Here is a 23,399-nt window from a genome sequence, read left to right on the forward strand (position 1 = left end):
TGCAGAAATTTGATTTAGTAAATCCAATAATAAATTACAGACTGCAGTCTATATAAGACCTATATGCTGCCAAAACAGCGCCGACCCACTGAGGCATGGACTCTACAAGAGCCCTGAAGGTGTTCTGTGGTTTCTGGCACCAAGACGTCAGCTGCAGATCCTTCAAGTCCTGTAGGTTGCAAGGTGGAGCCACTGTGAATTGTACTTGTTGGTCCAGCCCATCCCACAGATGTTCAATTGGATTGAGATCTGGGGATTTTGGAGGCCAGGGCAACACCTTGAACTTTTCATGATGTTTCTCAAACCATTCCTGAACAATGTGTGCAGTGTGGCAGGGTGCATTATCCTGCTGAAAGAGGCCACTTCAGGAAACACCATTGTCATGAAGGAGTGTACCTGTCCGCAACAATGTTTAGGTAGGTGGCACGTGGCAAATTCACATCCACAGAATGGCTGGACACAGGGTTTCCCAGCAGAGCATTGCCCAGAGCAACACACTCCCTCCACCGGTCATCATCCCACAGTGCATCCTGGTGCCGTCACTTCCCCAGATAAACGGCGCACACGTGTACGGCCGTCCACATTAAGTAAAAGAAAACTTGACTCATTGGACTTCTTCCTCGGCTTCAAGGTCCAGTTCAGACAATCGCGTGCCCATTGTAGGCGTTTTCGACGGTGGACAGGGGTCATCATATGCACTCTGCATCAACCGTTTCAGAGATACTCTGACCCAGTTGCCTTGCCGTAACAATTTGGCCCTTGACAAAGTCGCTCAGATCTTTATTCCTGCCCACGTCTCCTGCACCCAACACACTGATCACAGGAACTGATTGTTTGCTTACCATCTAATCTACCCAGACCTTAATATGCAGTCTTGTTAGATGAGCAACGATATTCGCTTCACCTGTGACTGGTCATAATGTTTTAGCTCATCAGTGGTCTAAAGGTGCCTTCACATCATGTCATAATTACCATAACAATTCTGAACTGTAAAAAGCCTTCACGTACTTGTAATTACAATGTGTAAACTCATAATTTTTTGAGAGCTACGACTTGTATCACCTGACCACTGCAGATTTAAGGTGTGTTTGACGTGAAGCGGCGCTGTGCAGACCGATCGGTGAATGACATCAAAGCACCACGAGAGCGATTCAAAAGCATACGAAGCTTTATTTTACGGTAATTACAAGATACAGTAAAATACACGGACTTACCGTATACTACCTAATTTAATTAATGAACAACATGTGATTATACAGAAGGTGGCTATAAGACATATTTGGACAAATGAGACAAAAATAAAAATGTTTGAATGCCTTTGCAAAATTTAACAATATCAAACCAAGTTGCATTTATTTAAAAGAAATATAGCACAAGCACAGTTTTCAAGCAAACACTTCACAAACAAAAGGTTTGCTGCAAATTATAAAAAATTACTGCTCTTTAAAATTAAAACACATATATTTGGTCACTTCTTGGCTGTGAAACATTAGTGGAAAATGAGCATAATTAATCAACTTGATATTCAACAATGTTTTTGATCTGCCTGCATTGACACCATTCTATGCGAACTGAACTGAGCTGGACGATGGCATCACTGTTTTCTCCCGAGCTGCTGTATAGATAAATGAACTAAACTTAATAACTGATGATTTTTACAATGGAATGAATCAATACTTGGACAATGACAAAAATTATTTTGCAGCCAAAATTATTTTCCTGTTATCACTGTAAAGATGCTTTGTATGGAAGCCCATTACTAAATAAAAAAAATAAAAATTGCAACTTTTTTCTCAGAATTCTGACTTTTTTTCCTCACAATTGCGAGTTATAAAGTCAGAATTGCGAGACAAACTCGCAATTGCATGATATAAAGTCATAATTTTGACTTTTTCTTGCAATTCTAACTTTATAACTCGCAATTGTGAGAAAAAAAAGTCAGAATTGTGAGAAATAAACTTGCAATTGCGTGATATAAAGTCAGAATTGTAAGATATAAACTCGCAATTGTGAGAAAAAAGTCAGAATTGTGAGATATAAACTCGCAATTGCATGATATAAAGTCACAATTCTGACTTTTTTCCTCGCAATTGCGAGTTTATATCTCACAATTCTGACTTTATATCACGCAATTGCAAGTTTGTATCTCAGAATTGTGACTATAACTCGCAATTGTGAGAAAAAAGTCAGAATTGTGAGAAAAAAGTCAGAATTCTGAGATAAAAAGTTGCAATTACTGTTTTTATTTTTTATCTAGTGGCGCAAACGGGCTTCCATAGGGGCTTTGACACAATCTGCATTGTAAAAAGCGCTATATAAATAAAGGTGACTTGCCTTGAATGTGACAAACTGACCTTAAGAAGGTCTAAAATCACCTTCACACCAACTGATTAATACTAACTAAAAACGTATAGGGAATGTGAAGTTAGTTCTAATAAAAGGTTTTGCATAATTTGTTAATAATTACATAATTTGATGCAACTTGTTGTAAATGTATATTTTGTTACCTAATGCAATGGAATTCAGACACTTTTAAGCGTGGCCTAAGTGTCTTAGTAGTTTTTGAGGCCCATGTATGTATTGAAGGTTGGCTTTATCCTCTGATTGTTCACATGGGATATTGTAGATTCAGTTGTGCATAGTAGTGATATATTAGCATAAACAATTAAAACTTATTACTGATTGTACACAGCACAAAAGACAAAGACAAACTTATTTAATAACTTTAAGGCAAAATAGCAAAGGAAAATCAATATTCTGTGTGCTTCCCTCGAGAAATCAACTTCAACTTTTATAACTTCAATATTAGTCTTGTTAACACATTTGACGAAATATTAAATATTAAATAAAATAAAATAAGAATAAATAGAACTAAATAAGAAATAAACATTAAAAATGCTGTATTCTCTATAAAGCCACAGACGGAATGATGCAGTGACACAATGAAATAGAGTCCTACCTTTGCCACTTTGACGGCATCAGAAAGGACCCTGCTGGAGGAGGGAGATATTTAGTATTCTCTGATGCTTGCCGCTCGCATTTGTTTGTTTTACTAAACTTTCAAAAGTACGATTCGTCTCTAGGCTATTTAAACCATTGGTTAATGAGAATTACCTCAGTCTGCTGCTGTTACTGTTCTGCGCACGCGCTTCTTCACTTACAGCGCACTTACAGGAGAATCATCCACTGCCTCTGTCCACTTCACCTCTCTGTTGGCAGGACATACACACCTGTAGGGTTTTGTTTCTTTACGTGACATTAGAAACGCTGTTGTAAGATTAATGTCATTGGAATTAGAATAGAAGAGACCGAGTGTTCGTTTTGATGGCAAAATAAACCTCGATCATCGTGATCGGGGGTCTTGTTATCCCCTTAGGGGTGTTATTTTGCCAGTTAAATTCCATTATTGATTGATCTGGTCTGTACGATGCGCACGCATTACCTCCATTTAGTGACGTCAGTTTAAAGTAGTAGCCTATAAAACGCATTTGGATGAAAAAAAAACATCTGAAAAATTGCGGCGGTCAGAGCAATTTTTGCTGCAACAAAATCAAACAAGACGTTGTCTCAAGCATGAGAGCAGCACTTAATAATTGAACGCATATTGTTTCATGCAGTGAGAGATGTTTTATCGCACAAATTTACATTTAATGGTCGTACATTTAATTCTTACGTGTAAATATTAGAAATTCACGCGAGCATTGCCAATCTGAAAAAGGTTTGACCCTGACAAAAAGCGAGTGGCCGATTAACTTAATTGATCTTGCGCGCATGCGTCAACCACACGAGTAGCATCAAAGAAAGGTCAGTTGCTGCACTACTGCATTATATAGCATTGTTGTACTGCTTTGTATTGATTTGACAGGTGAAATCAATATACAAGATCAGAATACGATGACAAATTCCATTTTACAAACATAGTGGACTCAATAAATGCAACATTTAAATATTTTTCTAGCCTATGGTGATAAACTGAAGAAAAATGTATTGCTTATAAGATGCTCTTTCATAGCTCATCATGAGACTTAATGGAATTCTCAGTCAGGTTTCAAAGTATCAACATTGTCTAGAATCTAGATGATTCTGACTAATTCTTTAGGAAATAAAACAAACAAATAAGAAAAACATAGTGGAGTGAATGTCTGAACTCATATTGTAATAATCTAAAAAAAGCCTTTGCTCTTCATTGAATCTCATTGCTGTTTAGGACAAACATTTGGGAATTTTAAGAGTTTATAGGCTAAACTTTTATTCGCCAGCCGGTGCCATAGGTCAACCATACATAGCTGCAAAGTAAGGACTATTAACTAGAATAGTTGGTGTTGTTGGGCCAGTGTGAACTAGCCTTTACAAGAATGAATAATGCAATTGTCTATTTAATTTTATATTTTTAATAAATGGACTAGTTAGCAAACATTTAGCTACAATGTTGTCTTCCCCCTATCCCTTTTAGACATGAATAACGTTTTATTTTTGTATTGCATTGCTCATGCATTGCATTCTGTTGTAGCCTACTGCTTCCCATTGAACTGCATATGGTATTGCATTGTGTTGTACTGTTCTGAACACTGAATGCCCAAGAATCATCCCCGCAAAAAACATGAAAGCATGAATTGTCTTTCATGTGAAATGATTTTCTATAGCAATATGTTGTCAGTGTGCATATGTACAACCTTCATGTGGAATTAAACAATAAAAACACTCCTTCAATTCATCCCGCATTCTACATAAACACGTTCAACTGTTACCCTCTATATTCGTGACATTATTAATAATTATGCGAATGACTGGAGGAATGTAGCCTACAGCTTGTGCGCATGCGCGTCAGGACACAAGCCCCTCATCCGAAAAATCTGATGTCATCTTGCCGGCAATATTTTCCTCTCTGTCTGTATTTTCAATTGCAATCATATTCCACTCCAGTACAAACAGCGCGTGTAAAAGGTGAAGGGTGTAGACTGTGTGTGTGTCGTTTGTTTCTGTATGCACCCACATCATGCATCTCCATGGAGCAAGAAGCAGCTGATCTAGACGGCTTGTTTTGCTGGATAAAGGTGGACGCTTAGGACACAACAGGTTATTAGCGTTTTTAAAGTAGAGAAATACGATGTCTGCGAGAGAAAGACTGAAAGAGAAGATGATAAAAGACAGCGTGACACTGCTGCCATGCTTTTATTTCGTTGAGGTAAGTGACTATCTGTTTACATTTGCACGTTTGATTTGACAGGTGACAACTTAGGATATCAGAATAAGATGACAATTTCATGTGGATAATTATTTAGTCTATATGTTACAGTCATAGCTGAATCGATAAATGTAACATTTAAATGTTTGACTATAGCTATAGTGATGAACTGAACCTGAGGAGATTTTATGAGCCCAGGATGCTCTTTCATAGATCATGAGTTAATGGACTTCCCATTCAGGTTTCAAAGTATCAACTTTATGTCAGATGTTTCTGCTACATTCCTTAGGAGAAACAAATGTTTGAGTTCATATTGTAATTATATATATATATATATATATATATATATATATAAAGACTATTTGTTATCCATTGAATCTCATTGCTGTCTAAGAAACAATCGAGCTTTTTAGATGTTTTGAACTTTACAAGCTTTATTCACCACAAAATTATATATATTTTTTTTTGCTGGTGTTGACATAAAGTAACAAATTAGATAATAATAAATGAAATTAAATATATATATTTTACATACAATTTTAAATATTAAAAAAAAAATTAAATTCAATATAATATTGAGTAATTTATTTTAAATGTTTCTTTTTCTTCATAGCTGTTTGCAATTTATCTGAACCTTTGACTGTTTCTGGCTTTTTGAAAGTCACAGATGAAACATCAAACTTGGTATTTACTTTTCATTGCATTTAATAAGCACAAACAAACCAAAATTAATCTCACTAGCTTTATTATTATTTGCAAATTAAAATAATCAATGGGGGATGTTGAAACTAATGAAAGACACTGATTTTTGATTTTTATATTTCATGTTATTGAGCATTGTTTACTTCGATGGAAAGCATTTCACATTTTCCTTGTAAAATATTATCAGATTGATATGTATGACTAACTGTCATAGAGTGATGTCAGCACTGGGATGCTGCGCTTCTGTCAGCTCTCCTTCTTAGATGTTCGCCCCAGGAGGTGCTCTGCTCTCCATGCATCATGATGGGGTTAGTGGAATATATGTAGGTCAGTGTGACATAAAGAATTGAGGCAGTGAAGCTTTCATACCGCACATGCATACGCCGACACACGTGATCTAGTACTTAAGAGGAAGATCTAAGCGTGCACTCATACATTATGCAGAGTTGTGCTGAATCGGACATTTTCATTCATTTATTCATTCCTCCATTTGCTGTTTTTCAGTGAGGTTTGCAAAATTGTTTGTCAAATACCAAAAACGAAGGTCTAGAAGATCAGGATTATCATATCTGAAGGTTTTAAAGGGATATGATGCGTTGATTGACAGCTGGATTTTGTACTTCTCAAGATCTCATTGAAGTTTCCTCAGGTCACAGAAACCTCCCCGACCCAAGCACATCTCCTTAGCAATGCTCTTATCGTAGCCGGTCCTTCACCATCTGTACCTGCTGTGATGGTGCCTGTCCCACATGGATCTGAAAGTAGCCACTAAGAAACACTATCCTCACCATTTATAGCAATCAATTATTAAGACCTTAGTGTCACCTCTTCTTTTCATCTGGGATCATCTTAAAACCAACAAGAAATGCATTCACAACCAATTTTACTTCCGTAACATGATGCATTTCTGATTGAAAATGGATATTCAATCATAGAAAAATGTGAAGGATTTAATTTGATCCATTTTTTGCATTGAATTACCTTATATATACCTGAAATCATCTTAATTATTTCACATGAGCAAATATGTTTGAAAAAATCATCCAGTATATTTTATGGCAGATTGTTTTGTCGTATTTACCATGGTAAGCCAGTTATTAAGATCTCTTCATTAAATTTCTTTACAGTAGAGTGATCGAGGTCAGTTTGCGGGCATTTGATATGCAGATGGTTACAGCAAGCAGCTGCCGTCCTGTGCTGATTCTGCAGAGTTGCACTGTGGCCGACTGATACCACTGACCCATATTTTTCTCCAAAGCTCTGGCACTTGGGACAAATCGTAGGAGATTTACAGACCAGCCGACCACAAGCATGACGGTCAAAGAGAATCATGACACATGATGGCACCCGTCAAAAGCCTAGGCTACTTTTTAAATTACAGTATAGATACTGTAAGTAGATTTTGTAAGTTTGACATACCAGAAGATTGTTGTAAAAAATCATGTTCGATTTTTGATCTTACTGAGCCTTCTCCCGCTCTCAAAAAATATTTACGCCTAAATTTAAAGGGGTCCTATTATGCTTTTTTACATTTTCTGAACTCCCTGAAACAGACGATTGTAGTCTTGAGTTTCTTCCGGGAATGTACGTCACAATATTCCTCATTAAAATAATTCCCACCAAAGACATACGCAAAAAAAAAAACTTGAAACTCGCAGTTATGGTAAGGGGTGTGGCATTTCCGAAACACACTCAAAGCGGTTGACCAATCACAACACACTTTTCCAGCTGACCAATCAGAGCACATTGCGCTTTTCAGAAGGAGGGGCTTCAAAGAGACAGGAACTAAACAGAGTGTTACTGACAGACTGGGAAGAGAGGTGCTGCAACAATGTAAAATATGTGAAAAAATGTGAATAAGCATGAAAACCTATTCTAGTAGACACCAAAAACAAAATTAAGACTTTGAATATTTATAATTTCCTTTAAGATTTATGTATTTGAATGGCATATCACTGCATTTAGATTTAACATAAACAAACCAATAAACTTAATTTGATGTATATTTTTCAGTAATACATTACAAAAATGAAACCGGTAAGATTTATGCACTCTAAAAACATGGCAGAGTTTATTATAACTATTTGAATATATGATTTTATTTAAATATTCATATTTTCAAAATGCATTTATTCCAATTGCTTAGAATCATCATAAATCTGTTCATTGTGAAAACAATTACATTTATTTAAAAAATATGAACGTCGTTGTGGAACAAGCAATATTCAGTTGGTAAAAATCTATGAGAATGAAAGAAATATGTTTCATTGATGATAAATATATAAACCTGGTTAACAAATATGTTATATCAAATATGTGTAAGTGTAATAGACAGACTGATAATTCATTTGACTGAAATGTTTACCCGCATTCACACTTTTCAGTCAATTTTTCGACATTTTAAATAACAGTATTTACTCTCAGTTGTGAAATGTGTAGCTTAACAATTAGATATTGCTTTTTTTGTTCATTATTTGTTTTTAATTTAACATAATTTCTAACGTTTTTGACCATATATATTGCATATAGATAGCTTTAATCATAATAATCATTATAATAATGCCTATTATGTTTTTATTTTTGTAGTCTAACAATAATTTATTTATTGTATCAAAATGCAGAAAAAACAACAATTAAAAATCGCTTACCAGACAAATAAATATATTGTTAAACATAAAAATATAATTTGCATTGTATCAGCTGATCTTTAAGTAATACTACAGTTACTGAATGGTATTGATTTACAATGGTATTTACATGGTATTCTAAGGTACTGCATTGTGCGTGTTCAAAAAACATGTTTTTTTCTTGTTTTAGTGTGTTAAGCTACACAAATTCACCCCCAGCACCAATGAAATCACATTTTCACCATGTGGAACTGTATCTGAGTTCATAATTTAAAAAGAGCTTAGTGTGACTCCATAAAGTTTTACTGCAATTTACTGAATCTGTCACCATTGGTCTGTTTTATTACTGACCTGAACTCATTATATGGCTTTCATATACCTAGGATATTATTTATTTTGTAAGTACTGCCCTGTCTGTGTTTATTTTGCAATAATGACTGGCAGACTGTATGTATATTTCCATAGGGACATGTTATGTGGACAATGTAATTCCTTGAAAATGTTTGTTGAAGAGTTATGTGGTGTTTTCTCCTCTCTAACAGCTTCCTCTCCTGATCTCATCTGTGGTCAGTGTGTATTTCCTGGAGTGGACGGACATTTTCAAACCGGTCCGCTGGGGTTTCAGCTGCCACGACCGCAGTCTGAGTCTGCCTTATATCGAACCCACACATGAGGTCATTCCCTTCCTCATGCTCCTCAGCCTCGCTTTCGCAGCTCCTGCTATTACGGTCAGTCTAACCCTTTACCCCTACACACACATACACACACTGCAAGATGTGCTTCTGGATACTGTACATTGGATGATGTCAGAGAGATAGGACACAAGCTGTTGGCCTTTTGCTAATGTTACCCGCATATAGGTAAAAATGTGTCATGACTTGTGTCTATTCAGGCACTTTTGTGTTTCACCCAAGGTGTGGAGCAACATTTATTCGAACAATCATAGCAGTGCCAGAGTTTTGGCTATCGGCATAGAGTCTTGTCTACTCTGCATCTTATCCTTGCCAAGAAACTTTCACTTAGAGACTGTCAGAATCACGCAAGCAGGTATATAGAGTATGTTATTTAATTTTCATATACGTATATACATTTACACATACACATATACAATTTCATATTTATATATTTATATAATATATAGTACCATTCAAAATGTCGGGGTCAGTAACATTTTAAGAATTTGATACTTTTATTCAGCAAGGGTGCATTGAATTGATCAAAAAGATTTCTATTTCAAATAGATACTGCTCGTTTGAATTTTCTGTTCATCAAAGAATCCTGAAAAAATATATTATGGTTTCCACAAAAATATTCAGCAGCACAACTGTTTTCAGCATTGATAATAATAAGAAATGTTTCTTAAGCAGCAATTCAGCATATTAGTGTCACATTCATGTTTATTTTCTGTCTTGTTTGGAGTCTTATTTACACGAGTCTGTGTGCAACTAAAAATGGAAAACTTTTTATACGTTTTATACATGATTGTCATGTATACGTACCCTTAGTTTTCAGTCATAGTCATCTTTGTCTGTTTTGCCTTCATTAGTTGCCATAGTGCCTGATTAGTTCACACCTGTTGCCTGTTCCTTTGATTACCTTCCCCTGTGTATTCAGGGTACGTTTACATGACAACGATGTACTAAAAACTGCTTTGCGTTTTTCACGTACAGACGACAATATTGTCAATACGATCGCCATTCACATGGATCCATGAAAACGACTAAAAACACTGTATTATGCTGCCGGGCCAGTAGTTGGCAATGTCACTTTGTAAAGAAACACTACATGCCTATAGACTGAACACGTAAAGCCCTGGGCGTTTTTTCATAGTCGAGCGCACAGCCTTGGAAAGTATACTTCATTTGACGCGTACGCATACACAGGTGTTCGACGCATGCACAGTTCAATCTCTTGCCACGAGTTACAACCCATGTAAACATCTTTGTATTCTTTCATGCTAGAGTTGTACAAATGAGGGTACTTTCTAACCTCTTTGCACAATCTCTCGTCCATGTAGGCCTTTTATTTCCGTTTCTTTGACTACCTTGTGAATTGACGCCCCCAGGGCACGGTTGCCACCTTGTGGATAAAGTAATTACTGCAAAAAAAATTAAATGCACATGTGGGGCCTGCACGTACAAGTACACACACGGTTACAAAAATCCAGTGGTGCGCGTACTCTTCTGATGATGAAATTCGCGGCACATGCACTGTACGCTGACCCTTGCGTACGTGCAAAACGTAAACTATACTTTGGGCTTAATACGCATGCGCATGACATCACCATTTTCACAAATTCGCATTTTTGTAGTTTACATAAAGGAAGATATTACATTTAAAATATAGTAAAATAAAAAAGTTACTTTAAATTCTAATTTTTCACAATATTACTGTTTTTACTGTATTTTTGATCACATAATTGCAGCCTTGGTGAGCATAAGAGACTTCTTTCAAAAACATTAAATATCTTATTGACCCCAAACATTTGAACAGTAGTGCGTGTATATATTAATCAAAATAATTAGTCTTGTTGCACAGAAAAACATCAAAAAAATCTGCAGAAAATGCGTTTAGACTTTGTGATCAGGATTTCTGATTATTTCACAGACAGACAACAAAGCTAAAAGCGGAAAATACAGCAATGCTCATAAATATGTATGTGACTTGCTGCTAATTGCATCAAAAACTTTGAATATCTTTTCCAAACTAAACTGAAAACTCAATGACAGGACCGACTAGGATGTGAATGCAGGAGCATGTCCTACTTGAGTAAATTTATACAGTTTGCCTGTGGTCTATTATCACAGCTGACACACACCAACTGGCCTCCCTTTCAGAGCCTTATCTGACATGGTACAGAAAAGAAAACTTGTGCATGAATAGCTCAAATACACAATGAGATTTTCCTCATGCTACTCCATGAGCAGTGAGCTGTCAGATAGCATCTTTCTCTCCTCAACTCTATGACACCTTCAGTACATCACTACACTGCCAAAACGTCTGCCAGCCCTCTGAGGATGCCCTAATGACACAGTGAATTTGCTGTTTTCTTCTTCTAGCTAGCAAGGAGTCCTCAGGTTAACTGCTAGTATAGATGAGGGCAGTTTCGCAGCAGGCTTTGCTGTGGATTTATGGTAGTTTGTTTGTTCCCTCATACTGAAAATCAGATTATTTCACACTCAAATTCATGTTGAGTTCTTAGGGCAGATTACTGTTGTCTCGAAAGCTCAGGATGGTTAAATGGTTTCACAAATGCTAATGGGCTCTTGGCGCTAATGAGTTGGTTGTGATTCTCGTCTCTCTGATCCTCTGAACTTATTTGTAGATGAAAGTTACTCTAGTTAGTGCAAATTGAAGAGATAAACATAGACTGAGATCATCTTCACACTTGGTAAATTTTATAAATACACCGCAGGCATTTTTTTATATTAAGGGCATAAACATTTATCAAGCATGTCATCACATTTTTTACATTTCATAAGATTAAATTTATCTCCAGGCAAAAACATGTATATTAGATTGAATATATCTTATTAAAGGATAAGTTCACTTCTGAATGAAAATTTGCTGATAATTTACTTACCCCCATGTCATCCGAGATGTTCATGTCTTTCTTTCTTCAGTCGAAAAGAAATTAAGGTTTTTGATGAAAACATTCCAGGATTATTCTCCTTATAGTGGACTTCAATGGCCTCTAAACGGTTGAAGGTCAAAATTACAGTTTCAGTGCAGCTTCAAAGGGCTTTAAACGATACCAGACGAGGAATAAGGGTCTTATCTAGCGAAACGATCGGTCATTTTCGAAAAAAAATACAACTGTCTATGCTCTATATAAACAAACGTTCGCCTTCTGAGTGCCTCCGCCAAAACCGCATTTCTGTATTCTTCAAAAAGCTTACGCTGTATATCCTACGCCTTCCCTATTCAATTTACGGAACGAACGCAGTTAAATTTTTTCCGTAAGTTGAATAGGGAAGGTGTAGGAAATACAGCGTAAGCATTTTGGAGAATACAGAAATGCGGTTTTGGCGGAGGCACTTAGAAGGCCTCCGTTTGTTTATATAAAACATAGACAGTTGTATTTTTTTCGAAAATGACCGATCGTTTCGCTGGATAAGACCCTTATTCCTCGTCTGGTATCGTTTAAAGCCCTTTGAAGCTGCACTGAAACTGTAATTTTGACCTTCAACCGTTTGGAGGCCATTGAAGTCCACTACAAGGAGAATAATCTTGGAATGTTTTCATCAAAAACCTTTATTTCTTTTCGACTGAAGAAAGAAAGACATGAACATCTTGGATGACATGGGGGTGAGTAAATTATCAGGAAAAGTTTATTTAAAAGTGGACTAATCCTAACATGAATCTAAAGCAATCAAATCATAAACAAAAATCTACAGTAAAAAAAAAAACATCTAAATATACCCAGAAGGAATTTGCATTTCTCAGACAGAGATTTATGTCAACTTAGTCTCAGATTTTACTTTTAGTATAGAGCTATAATATTATTGTGGATGGATAATCTGTCCTTTGGAGAATTTAATGAAAAATGTCCATACTGAAATCTCTGACATTCTTTTGTAGACTGCAAATCTGAACAGTTTGAGACATTGTTCTCTTTTAAAAGTACAGAGGAGATATGTGAAATGAATGGATTTTTTTTTTTTTTCCAGGAAAAAAACTTGCAGAAAAGTAATTTTTCATTCCTACTGTACAGGAAAGAGAAACAGAAAGCACTGATTGAATGACTAAAATGACTAGCATTACAAAGACACCCTATGTACTTTTCTCTGCAGCATGTGGCCTCCATGCTAGCTATTTTAGGTAATTAAATAATTTAGTTTGAGTTGCAGGCATAGAGAGCTCTGATCACATTTTCATCTTATCTCAACAAGATGTGCTGCATAAAAATGCATAGCAAAGTGTCTAAAAACTCATTTTGGCTGTCAGGTAATGGCAGTCATTAAAAATGACCCACTCCGTCCTTTCCTTAGCCCATTCTTGGTCTACAATCTGTTTACCTACATAGGCCAGATATAGCATCAGGCAGGAAGTGACTGCAGGCATTGAGACATCCTGTGGTTCCTCCAGGTGTCATGACACAATATCAGTGTCTGAGAGCCGAGTTGGTCAGATGGGATGGGATGGTGGGAACTGCGTGCTTCCTGGGATCCGATTCAGGTCACGGTGTGGCACATGGGCATGCCAATTTAGATCGTATCCTTAGCACCTCCCCCACTAGGCTGGAGCGTAGAGCACAGCCGATATCAATCCCATGATCCCACTGGGATTTAAACTCCTCACCTGGCAAAATACGGAATATAGAATAGAAGATTGCCGACTGTTGAGTATGTATGGATCTAAAGAAAAAAAAGCATTCAGTGCAAACCTAGTCTCATGCTACTAGACATTTGAGGCGCAAGTCATAATTACAATGTGTTCAAGTGTATTACAGTTTATTAAAGGGGACCTATAATGCCCCTTTTACAAGATGTAATATAAGTCTGGGGTCCCCAGAATGTGTCTGTGAAGTTTCAGCTCAAAATACCCCACATCATTTATTATAGCTTGTCAAATTTGCCCCTATTTGGGTGTGAGCAAAAACACGCCGTTTTTGTGTGTGTCCCTTTAAATGCAAATGAGCTGCTGCTCCCGGCCTGCTTTCCAAAAGAGGGCGGAGCTTTAACCGCTCACGCTTCGGTTGCTCAACAACAACAAAGCTGGAGAATCTCACGCAGCCAAAATGACGATTGTCAGTAACGGTGTTCAGCCTTACATTGTTCAAACCGGAATCAGACACTGATGTAGAGACTCAGGAAGAAGTTACAACTTTTAGGATGCAACTGGACGTTTCTGAATGGTTAGTGGATAAATTTATTTAGTTGCTGTGGAGTTGATTCAACTCATCGACTAGCATGTGCCGTCATGTTAATCTTTTGTGCAAATCCAGCATTGAATTGACCCTCGTTTGTGAAGCAGTCCAGCGTAAAATGACAGCATAGTAACAACACTCTTCTCTAAAGCAGCCCAACATGGCCTCACCCCCTTTGTTGCGTGTTCTCAGGGGCGGGGTTTATGTAAATTGTAGGATTAGTGATGTCACTAACCCAAGAAGAAGCTCGTTGCAGTCCCTACCAGCCGTTTGTTGTAGTCCTTAAACAGTGAATTCTTTAAAAGTAAATAACTCCCTTTGCATTGATCTTTGAGCATCGTAACTTTGCAGACATTGTGTATGCTCAAACAGCAACATTACACACTAACTAAAGTTAAAAAAGTGAAATCATAATCAAGCACCCCGTGAATTTATTTATTTAGCTTGTGACCATTTGAGCTGAAATGATTCAACTCCATGAAAGCAGCACTTCACAGACTAATGTTTGTGCAGAAGTCAGTGAGTGCGTGAATTTCAGAAGACAGGGAGGTGAAACGACGGGGACAGATCTGGAGCAGATTAAGGATGGATGTGCCTTTGATGTACAGTGACAGCCCTGCTTAAGATGGGCATTAATACATAAGTGTGCAATGATCAAAACGGCCGCTCTCTCAACCCAAGTGAGAGCTGATTGCATTATAGCTCATCAAAACTGTGCATTTACAAGTAGACAAGGACATTATGGCTGTTCTGTTTAAAGGCATCTGTAGCTTCACTTCAGAGCTTCTGGATTTGGTGTCATGGTAAAAAGAATCTCCTGAAGAGTTAGTATGAGACCGTTGAGTGCAATCTGAGAGGAGAGATATCCACCGTTCTGAAAATTTGATCCACTCCCACCGCTGACCTGGTGTGTTGCATGTCCACAGATCATGATCGGAGAGGGGATTCTGTTCTGCTGTCTGTCCCGAGCGCAGTGCGGAGGTGGAGTTGAAGCCGATATCAATGCGGCCGGCTGCAACTTTAACTCTTTCGTCCGGCGAGGTGTCAGGTTTGTGGGTAGGTCACATTTCTAGCAGATAATTTTCTTTCAATCCTGATTGGCTTTTATTCTGTTACCTATGAAGAAGAACACATGAAATGTTACATTTTTGTGGCCGGAATTCTGAGGAATGTTCCACTGAACACTGAACACAAAAGGAGAAATTCTGAAGAATGTTCACGCTGCTACCTTTGATTACGTATTAAATGCACAAAAAACAAACAAACAAAACACAAACGTATCTGTCTCTCAGAATATGCATCTAAGTATTCCTGGCAATAAAATGATAAAATATCAGTGGTCATATTGGTATCGACTGATACGATTTTTTAATGTTATTATTATCAGTACAATAGGCCGATTAATTATAGCCAAATGATCATGGGATCCCACATCATTTCTAGTTTTCTAACATTAAAACAAAAGATTGATATATAAAATCATCCAATATACTGGTTATCAACTTAGAGTTATAATAAATATCAGTAATTATCAGATATCGGTGCATTAAAGTTCTTTTTCTTTTCAGGCGTTCACGTGTTTGGCTTATGTGCCACGGCTCTGATTACCGACATCATCCAGTTGTCGACGGGTTACCCCACCCCCTACTTCCTGACTGTCTGCAAGCCCAACTACACTCACCTCAATACCTCCTGTGAGGAAAGTTTCTTCATCCTGGAGGACATCTGCTCAGGATCTGACGCTGCTGTCATCAACGCCGGCAGGTACAGCTCTGATTCTTGGCAAACGGAGACCTAGATCTCTGTTGGATTAACAGTGCCACTGTCATGTGAAACATAGATTATCTTAACACCTGCTGATACAGACAAGTTGATAAAAAAATCTTTAAGTACTAGTCAAGTGTAAAATTCTTAACCCTCAGGAATTCATACGAACGATACAGGCACAAGAGCCGTACAGATCAAAGCCAAGCATCACTGCAGCCTAAGAATAGGGACTGTAGATTAACGGAACAGCTTTTGCTGTACTTTTTTAATAAGGTTTGTTTTCAAAGGAATGGATGAGGCTGGTGACCATCTCTCCACTAGTGTAGATTCACTAAATAATAAAGTACTGAAGTGGCTTATGAATTTCTGAGCATATGTATGATGCTGACACAAATACAAAGATATTGTTTACCCCATTATAACTCCCTCTCTGTCTGAACAAGATTCACTGTTGTGTCAATTCCAGAACTCTTTATCAGACTAAGTTGGAACTTGGCTGTGTTGTAGACCCACAAGTATAATCTGATGTCTCAGATTCTGAAAGTGTAAATAATGTTGAAGTTTATTGCATGCTTTCTCCAGACTTTTTATTTACAATGTCTCTGTTTGTCAAAAATATACAGTATAGCATATTATGCTATTTGTTGTTTCCTGCTTATGAGGCCGCTGTGAATGTTTATTTATCCTCTGAACAGTCAGAGAAGATGCAGACACACCATTAGGTTCAACAGATTCACCACACCATGGGAGTCTCCCAAAGAGCCAATAGCCATGGGCATAAACAGTGTCTCTATAACATTCATATTAGTAATTACTAATTGCACAGACAGAATGTAATATATATATATATATATATATATATAAAGAGATGTGGATTTTGGATGCGCAATATGTAGGAATGTTTCAAAAGTGTCTGCTGTATTCTTGTTTCAAACTCTTTTGATGCCAGAACTGATCGGAATTCCTTTCATTTATTTCAGAAAATCCTTCCCGTCACAGCATGCAACACTGGCATCCTTTGCTGCTGTTTATGTCTCGGTGAGTAAAAGTCAGTCATTCAGAAGTATTCAGGCACTTTCAATTCACTGTGCTGCTAGAGACTAAAAGATAAAAAAGCTGCACTCATGTCACCTTCTGTGAAAAACTGACCCTGATGTGTGGATAAAAAGACTACAGCTCTCTACTGTTATTTGTGCTGCAACATCCGGATGCCTTCATGCAGTTTTGTGGAGCTTGTCAAAGTAGTGTTGACCCATTTGAGTCATGTGTTTTTATGTGTTTGTATGTAATTGTCCATTCGAGGGTAAGAATAAAATAATGTGTCTTTACATGTTGAACAAAATGCTGTTAAATACCAAAAATCTCATTCTCATTTTTCTCTGCTCTTGAAATCAAAACATAAACTGACATGAACTATGTGCACATTAAACAGTATACTGTATGTTGATATATGTTGACAAAAAATTAGCCAGTTTATTATAAAAAATAATAAACTGGCTAATTTAGATTCAAAGAACTTGTTTACATGCACAATCTTACCCCAAATTTTGCATAAAGAGCTGAAAATGTGTTTGGTCATGTAAATAGTGTTCTATTGTCAGTTAAAGGTCATAAAGGTCTAGACACTTATTTTTTGCCCATGCAAACACCTTTACTGGTGTTCTGGCAGGTCAATATTTCTTTTTAAGCTTTAACATCAAATCCAGAGAAAAACATGACCATTTCAAAGTGTGGTTTTCAGTCTGTAGTGCTCCTCTCAAGGTCATTTGATTCATTACTTAAAACAAAGAGTCAACTGTTATTTATATTGAGCAGTTTCAGTTTCGCTTAAACCCTTATGAATTTCCATTACAAGAACACAGTTTAAGCTGTTTAAATGATCTTACACATTGTCGTCTTAAAGGGTTAGTTCACCCAAAAAGGAAAATTCTGTCATTAATTACTCACTCTCATGCCGTTCCACACCCGTAAGACCCGTAAGACATCTTCGGAACACAAATTGAGATATTTTTGTTGAAATCCGATGGCTCAGTGAGGCCTCCATAGCCAACAATGACATTTCCTCTCTCAAGATCCATTAACATATTTAAATCAGTTCATGTGAGTACAGTGGTTCAATATTAATATTATAAAGCGACGAGAATATTTTTGGTCCGCCAAAAAAACAAAATAACGACTTATTTAGTGATAGCCGATTTCAAAACACTGCTTCAGGAAGCTTCGGAGCATAATGAATCAGCGTATCGAATCATGATTCGGATCGCGTGTCAAACCGCCAAACTGCTGAAATCACGTGACTTTGACGCGCCAAACCACTTATTCGACACGCTGATTCATTATGCTCCGAAGCTTCATGAAGCAGTGTTTTGAAATCGGCCATCACTATATAAGTCGTTATTTTGTTTTTTTTGGCGCACCAAAAATATTCTCGTCGCTTTATAATATTAATATTGAACCACTGTACTCATATGAAAGTGTTTGAAGATCATTATAATTATCAAAATGTCTATGAACATTTGCAATGAAAAGCGGATGGTTCTGGCTCACTACCTGATTCTGCTTCAGCTTGGAAACATCACAGCAAATCTGTGTTCATGATCATCTTTTTCTTGCGCAGATGTACTTCAACAGCACGTTGACGGACTCATCCAAACTGCTGAAGCCTCTTCTGGTCTTCTCCTTTATTATCTGTGCCATCATATGTGGCCTAACCCGCATTATTCAGCACAAGAACCACGCCATTGACGTTTACCTGGGCTTTCTGCTTGGAGGGGGCATCGCTGTTTACCTAGTGAGATGAATATAGGCAGTTTATCATATATTTGATAGCATTTTAAAGAATCTTCGTCAGATAAAAGGTCATGGTAATGCTATTTACTTGCATGTCTACAAAATGAAACATGATTTAGCCAAACTAGGACTTGTTCCTGGATCAGATCTTTGTTGGTTCTGGAACAACATTCCCATCAATCATAAGCCAAGCTGTATACTGTAGCTAACCCTTTCCTTTCCCTAAAATCAGAAGGAATCTTTTTTTTTTTAATTCTCCAAACTCTGGCCTGAGCCTAACCATAAAATAAGACAGTTCACAGCAAAGTTGTTCTAGGACCAAAAAGGATGTTGATCCATGAATATGTCCTACTTGGGTATATTGTGTTAAGCAAACCCATATTATTAAGTATGTTGGGAAATACCAATGAAATATTGTGTTTTGTCTGTCCAGGGTTTGTTTGCTGTAGGAAACTTTCAACCGAGCAAGGAGAAACGGACAAGTCAGTTTCACGTTCGGGATTCTCATCGAACTATGGCTGACCTGTGCCATCAAGGTCACCACCTCCCTGCCAAGAGTTGCAGTGGAAGTGACGGCCTCTCATCTTCATGCTCTGAGGGCATCCTGCACCGCAATGCCCAACACCACCAGGCCGGACCTCTAAGCAGCCTGAAAAAAACAAGCGGAGATGTGGAGGTCATCAATACTCGCAGCCCTCCACACAAGGAGAACATGGTGACCTTCAACACCTTGCCCAGAGTGCATACGCCCGCCATGGATGAGTCTGCCTTCCGGAACGCCACCATCCACACGTCCTCGGTAGATTCGAGTCGATCCAAGCAGCTGCTGTTGCAATGGAAGAGTAAGAATGAGAACCATAAACATTCCCTGCATGCCATGGAAGGTGGACCAGGACAGTCCCCTCCAAACAGCATGGATGTCCGCTGCAATTCTGAACCCTCAGCTGTGGGAATCAATGGTGAACATCAGGGACCTGGAACTCCATACCTAAAAATGGCCACTGGAAGTACAACACTACCAAGCAACCCTAGCGGGATTGCTGGCGGTGCTCGGATACCCATGCAGTCTCGGCCTGGTTCCTCACAGTTGGTCCACATCCCAGAGGAGACACAGGAGAACATGGGCTGCTTGCCGAATAACAGTAACGTCCGTGACAAATGGTTGAAAAGCATGGATAGGACTGTGGAGAAGGGCGGCGAGGTACCGATGGTTAGGACTAACTCTAATGGCCAGCCGCGCATCATGCAGGTCATTGCGATGTCCAAGCAGCAAGGTCTCTTGCAGGGAAGCTCTCCCAGTTCTGAAAGCAGCAGCCACACCAGCTCCACAGCACCGCTGCAACGTTACAAGAGCCTAACTGTGGAGTCCGGAGGTCAAGGCAGCACTGGAGCAATCATTCGGGTGGAAGCCCATCCAGAGAATGGTCGACCCCTGGTTCATGCGCATTCCACAGATGGAAGTGGCTCCTGGACGTGGAAGTCCCAAAGCAGCTTTAGACAGTCATTTGAGCTTAACGACTTGAATCGGGACTCGGAGAGCTCTGAATCTGTAAGGGATGGGAACAGTTCTACAGATAGAAAGAGCTCTACGGACAGAAAGAAGAATGGCTCTAATGCTCCTAAAGTCGTAGCCGTGCCAACTGTCCCGACTGTCCCTATTGTATCTACAGCAGGCAGTGACCACCATCCCAACCAGACCATTTCCACAATCCGGGTCACTCCCATGGAAATGACTGAATCTGGTCCTGGGAGCCGCGACTCCAGCTTGCGAAGAAAAACCAGGATCCTCATCCCTGAAAGAGGAAACAGTCCAGATAATACCAGGAACATTTTTTACAAGGGAACGTCAACCACCCCAATTTTTAAAGAGTAGTCAGTCAATATCTCAACGAAAACAAGCAAACGAAGAAACCAGAAAGAGGTTGGGTGGTTGGGTTGCTATGTTTTACACATCTCCAATGACGTCATGCATGAGATGATTCACTGACTTAAACATATATACATGACAGCAAGAAAAGCACAAAATTCAGGTTTTGGTCAGAATTCAGTTTACTTTTGTGATAATGACATTGTAAACATATGACAGTATATCACATGGAAATGGTCTTACCTTTTGTGACACTGTGAAGATGAAACTGTGACTGTGCCAAGTTTGAACTGCAACACTGTATTTAAGTATTTAACATCACAAATATCTTAAAAAGATTTTTCATATAGTCAAACTTTAATATACATCATTCACTCATTCATACACTGATAACTATGCTAGCTGAAACGCTTATTTTTGTATTCTGTAAATAACTTTTAAACTTGGTGCTGCCCAATTCTAAGAACATTATGTAAAAAATGACAAGTTAAAAAAAAAAAACAGATGGTGATATAGAAAAAAATATTGTTTTCCACTCCTGAAAACTGTCATTTGAACTTTCTAATGACCATAAGTGCTTAGAATATTCTCTGTAGCAAATGATAGTCATAAAATGACATGCACTTCACGTTTACTACTTGCAATACAAATACTTTAAGTACTCTATGTATCTGTAGGAATTTGTACGTAAAAAGTATGTTCATGTATATTTCAATAGACACATAAAAGCTTATGTTTTAGTATTTGTCCATACAATGATATTGTATGTAACCGTGTCTATCCAAACATAAAAAAACTATACGTACAAATACCAATAAATACAAATGAGATTCATTTCTTCCAGCTAATGTCTATCTTCCACTCTTTTCTCAAATGTATATTTGCATAACAGAATTAATTTTACTTTATTCCAAAAGATTATTCTGATTGTATGTCAGTTATTTTAAGGTTAGCTGCATTAGTAGCAAAACAATGATTTATCTAACTGTGGTTATACCACTGTGAGCTCCAGCTTTTTAGGCCAAACAGTCATATTAAATGTTTTATATGCACTTGAGTAGCCCACAAAGAAAAAAGAAAAATGGCTTTACTGTTCACAAAGAGATTTGCAATGAGCAAGAAGTGGCTCATTAAATCTAGTGTCATCTTAGCTGTTAAAAACTACAGCAGAGACATTTAATTCCATGTTAATTTACTGTGTAACTTTTTATAAACTGTAAATTAATGTGCCAAAGGGTATTTTAAAGAGAAGATTCTGTTTTGAAACATTTCTATAGAAGTCTGTATTCTTATAAACCACAAACTCTTTCAGCACAGCTGTAGCCAATGCATGGTAGTTTGATATTTCACATTTATTTTTGGTTTCCTTTTTGTAAATTATGCATTTGTGTAGAAGCTGCAAGTGTAACTATTTATACTGAATATAAACTACTTGTTGACAATCTTTATAGATAAAGATATTTTAAATCACACCAGAATACACTGTATGTTATCTCTAACATGTCAAGAGATTGTTGGATACCTGTTAATGTGCGCTAATGATTTTAGAAAAGCATGCTGATAGCAGTGTGTGTGTTTTCCGAGAAACATTTTACTCTGTAGCACTCTGTGTAACTATCATCGACACAGTGACGTGAGATTCAGTTTGGATAGGAATGAATCCAGCCGAACCTGTTACAGTGATGTTACGTGTTAATGTTGCAGCGGCCTGGCAGAAAAATATGTCAAACTCTGTTAATATACAGTTTGTTTCTAGCGTTACATGGTTCTGTTTTACTCCAGTAACAGGGTAGATGAATAAAAACTGTGCTGTATCAGTGTTTGAATAAACATTTGCCATTTAAATCTGCTCAGTGTCTTCAATCATCAATTGGCTCAACATTTGTAATGGCACTTTCCACAAATAGGGTAAGAAAAGGTCAAAAGGTCAAACTAAATATTACATGAGGTGTTTTATTTTCTATTTATTTTTTTAAATGAAGTATACCCTTATTTTTGAATTTTATGTCTGAATATAATTTAAAACCAAATTTGTGTTTTATTATGACAAATTTATGACATTTAATTGTTTGATACAGTTGAAAATCATAAAGACTACTGAAGTGGGACAGGGCAAAGTCTTAAATGTCAAAATTTTAATGGGACATCAGTTTGTACCCTATTCTTGAAAAGTGCCTAATACTTCGTCACTACTGTCATAAGTTACTTCTATTAAATAACCTATTAGGGGAATGAGGGGATTTACTACCTGTACACTTAAATTATGGTTGCTACAAAAAAACTGTGGTCCTTTTCATAAGGAGATTGAAGACTGAAGTAATACATATTCACATTAATCTTTTAAGCTAACAGAAATTGTCTGTAAGTATATTAAAGGGTTAGTTCACCCAAAAATGAAAATGTCATTTATTACTCACCCTCATGCCGTTCCACACCAGTAAGACCTTCGTTAAACTTCGGAACACAAATTAAGATATTTTTGTTGAAATCCGATGGCTCAGTGAGGCCTCCATAGCCAGCAATGACATTTCCTCTCTCAAGATCCATTAATGTACTAAAAACATATTTAAATCAGTTCATGTGAGTACAGTG

At 37.4% G+C, this 23,399-nt stretch overlaps 3 protein-coding genes across 8 annotated transcripts in view; 1 reads left to right on the top strand and 2 right to left on the bottom strand.

Annotated features, from left to right (window-relative positions):
* The window catches only part of plppr5b (phospholipid phosphatase related 5b), a 63,017-nt gene extending 59,207 nt beyond the window's left edge, over nucleotides 1-3,810 (bottom strand). For 2 of the 6 annotated variants that reach the window (XM_051881586.1, XM_051881588.1), the window contains exons 1-2: nucleotides 3,115-3,810; nucleotides 2,960-2,993 (exon numbers count right to left, since the gene is read on the bottom strand). The gene's annotated coding sequence lies outside the window, so the exon portion shown is untranslated. Of the gene's footprint in view, nucleotides 1-2,959; nucleotides 3,090-3,114 lie in introns of those variants that run through there. The other 4 variants (XM_051881587.1, XM_051881591.1, XM_051881589.1 and 1 more) reach the window with 3 other exon arrangements.
* The window catches only part of LOC127505766 (60 kDa lysophospholipase-like), a 293,042-nt gene that overhangs the window by 202,978 nt on the left and 66,665 nt on the right, over nucleotides 1-23,399 (bottom strand). The window lies entirely within an intron of this gene.
* Nucleotides 4,803-22,652, top strand: LOC127505765 (phospholipid phosphatase-related protein type 4). The gene is made up of 7 exons (XM_051881569.1): nucleotides 4,803-5,185; nucleotides 9,057-9,242; nucleotides 15,310-15,439; nucleotides 15,952-16,147; nucleotides 17,131-17,188; nucleotides 18,768-18,941; nucleotides 19,374-22,652. Exons 1-7 carry the CDS (start codon nucleotides 5,108-5,110, stop codon nucleotides 20,811-20,813), a joined length of 2,262 nt encoding a protein of 753 aa, XP_051737529.1. The 5' UTR covers nucleotides 4,803-5,107; the 3' UTR covers nucleotides 20,814-22,652.

Source organism: Ctenopharyngodon idella, chromosome 23, assembly GCF_019924925.1.
Source record: "Ctenopharyngodon idella isolate HZGC_01 chromosome 23, HZGC01, whole genome shotgun sequence".
NCBI lineage: Eukaryota > Metazoa > Chordata > Actinopteri > Cypriniformes > Xenocyprididae > Ctenopharyngodon > Ctenopharyngodon idella.

Excerpts from the sequence above, each read along its gene's own strand:
- LOC127505765 (XM_051881569.1), top strand. The coding sequence starts at position 5,108 with ATGTCTGCGAGAGAAAGACTGAAAGAGAAGATGATAAAAGACAGCGTG. Across the intron at positions 9,243-15,309 it reads TCGCAGCTCCTGCTATTACG|ATCATGATCGGAGAGGGGAT; the intron begins GTCAGTCTAACC and ends GCATGTCCACAG. Across the intron at positions 16,148-17,130 it reads GCTGTCATCAACGCCGGCAG|AAAATCCTTCCCGTCACAGC; the intron begins GTACAGCTCTGA and ends CATTTATTTCAG.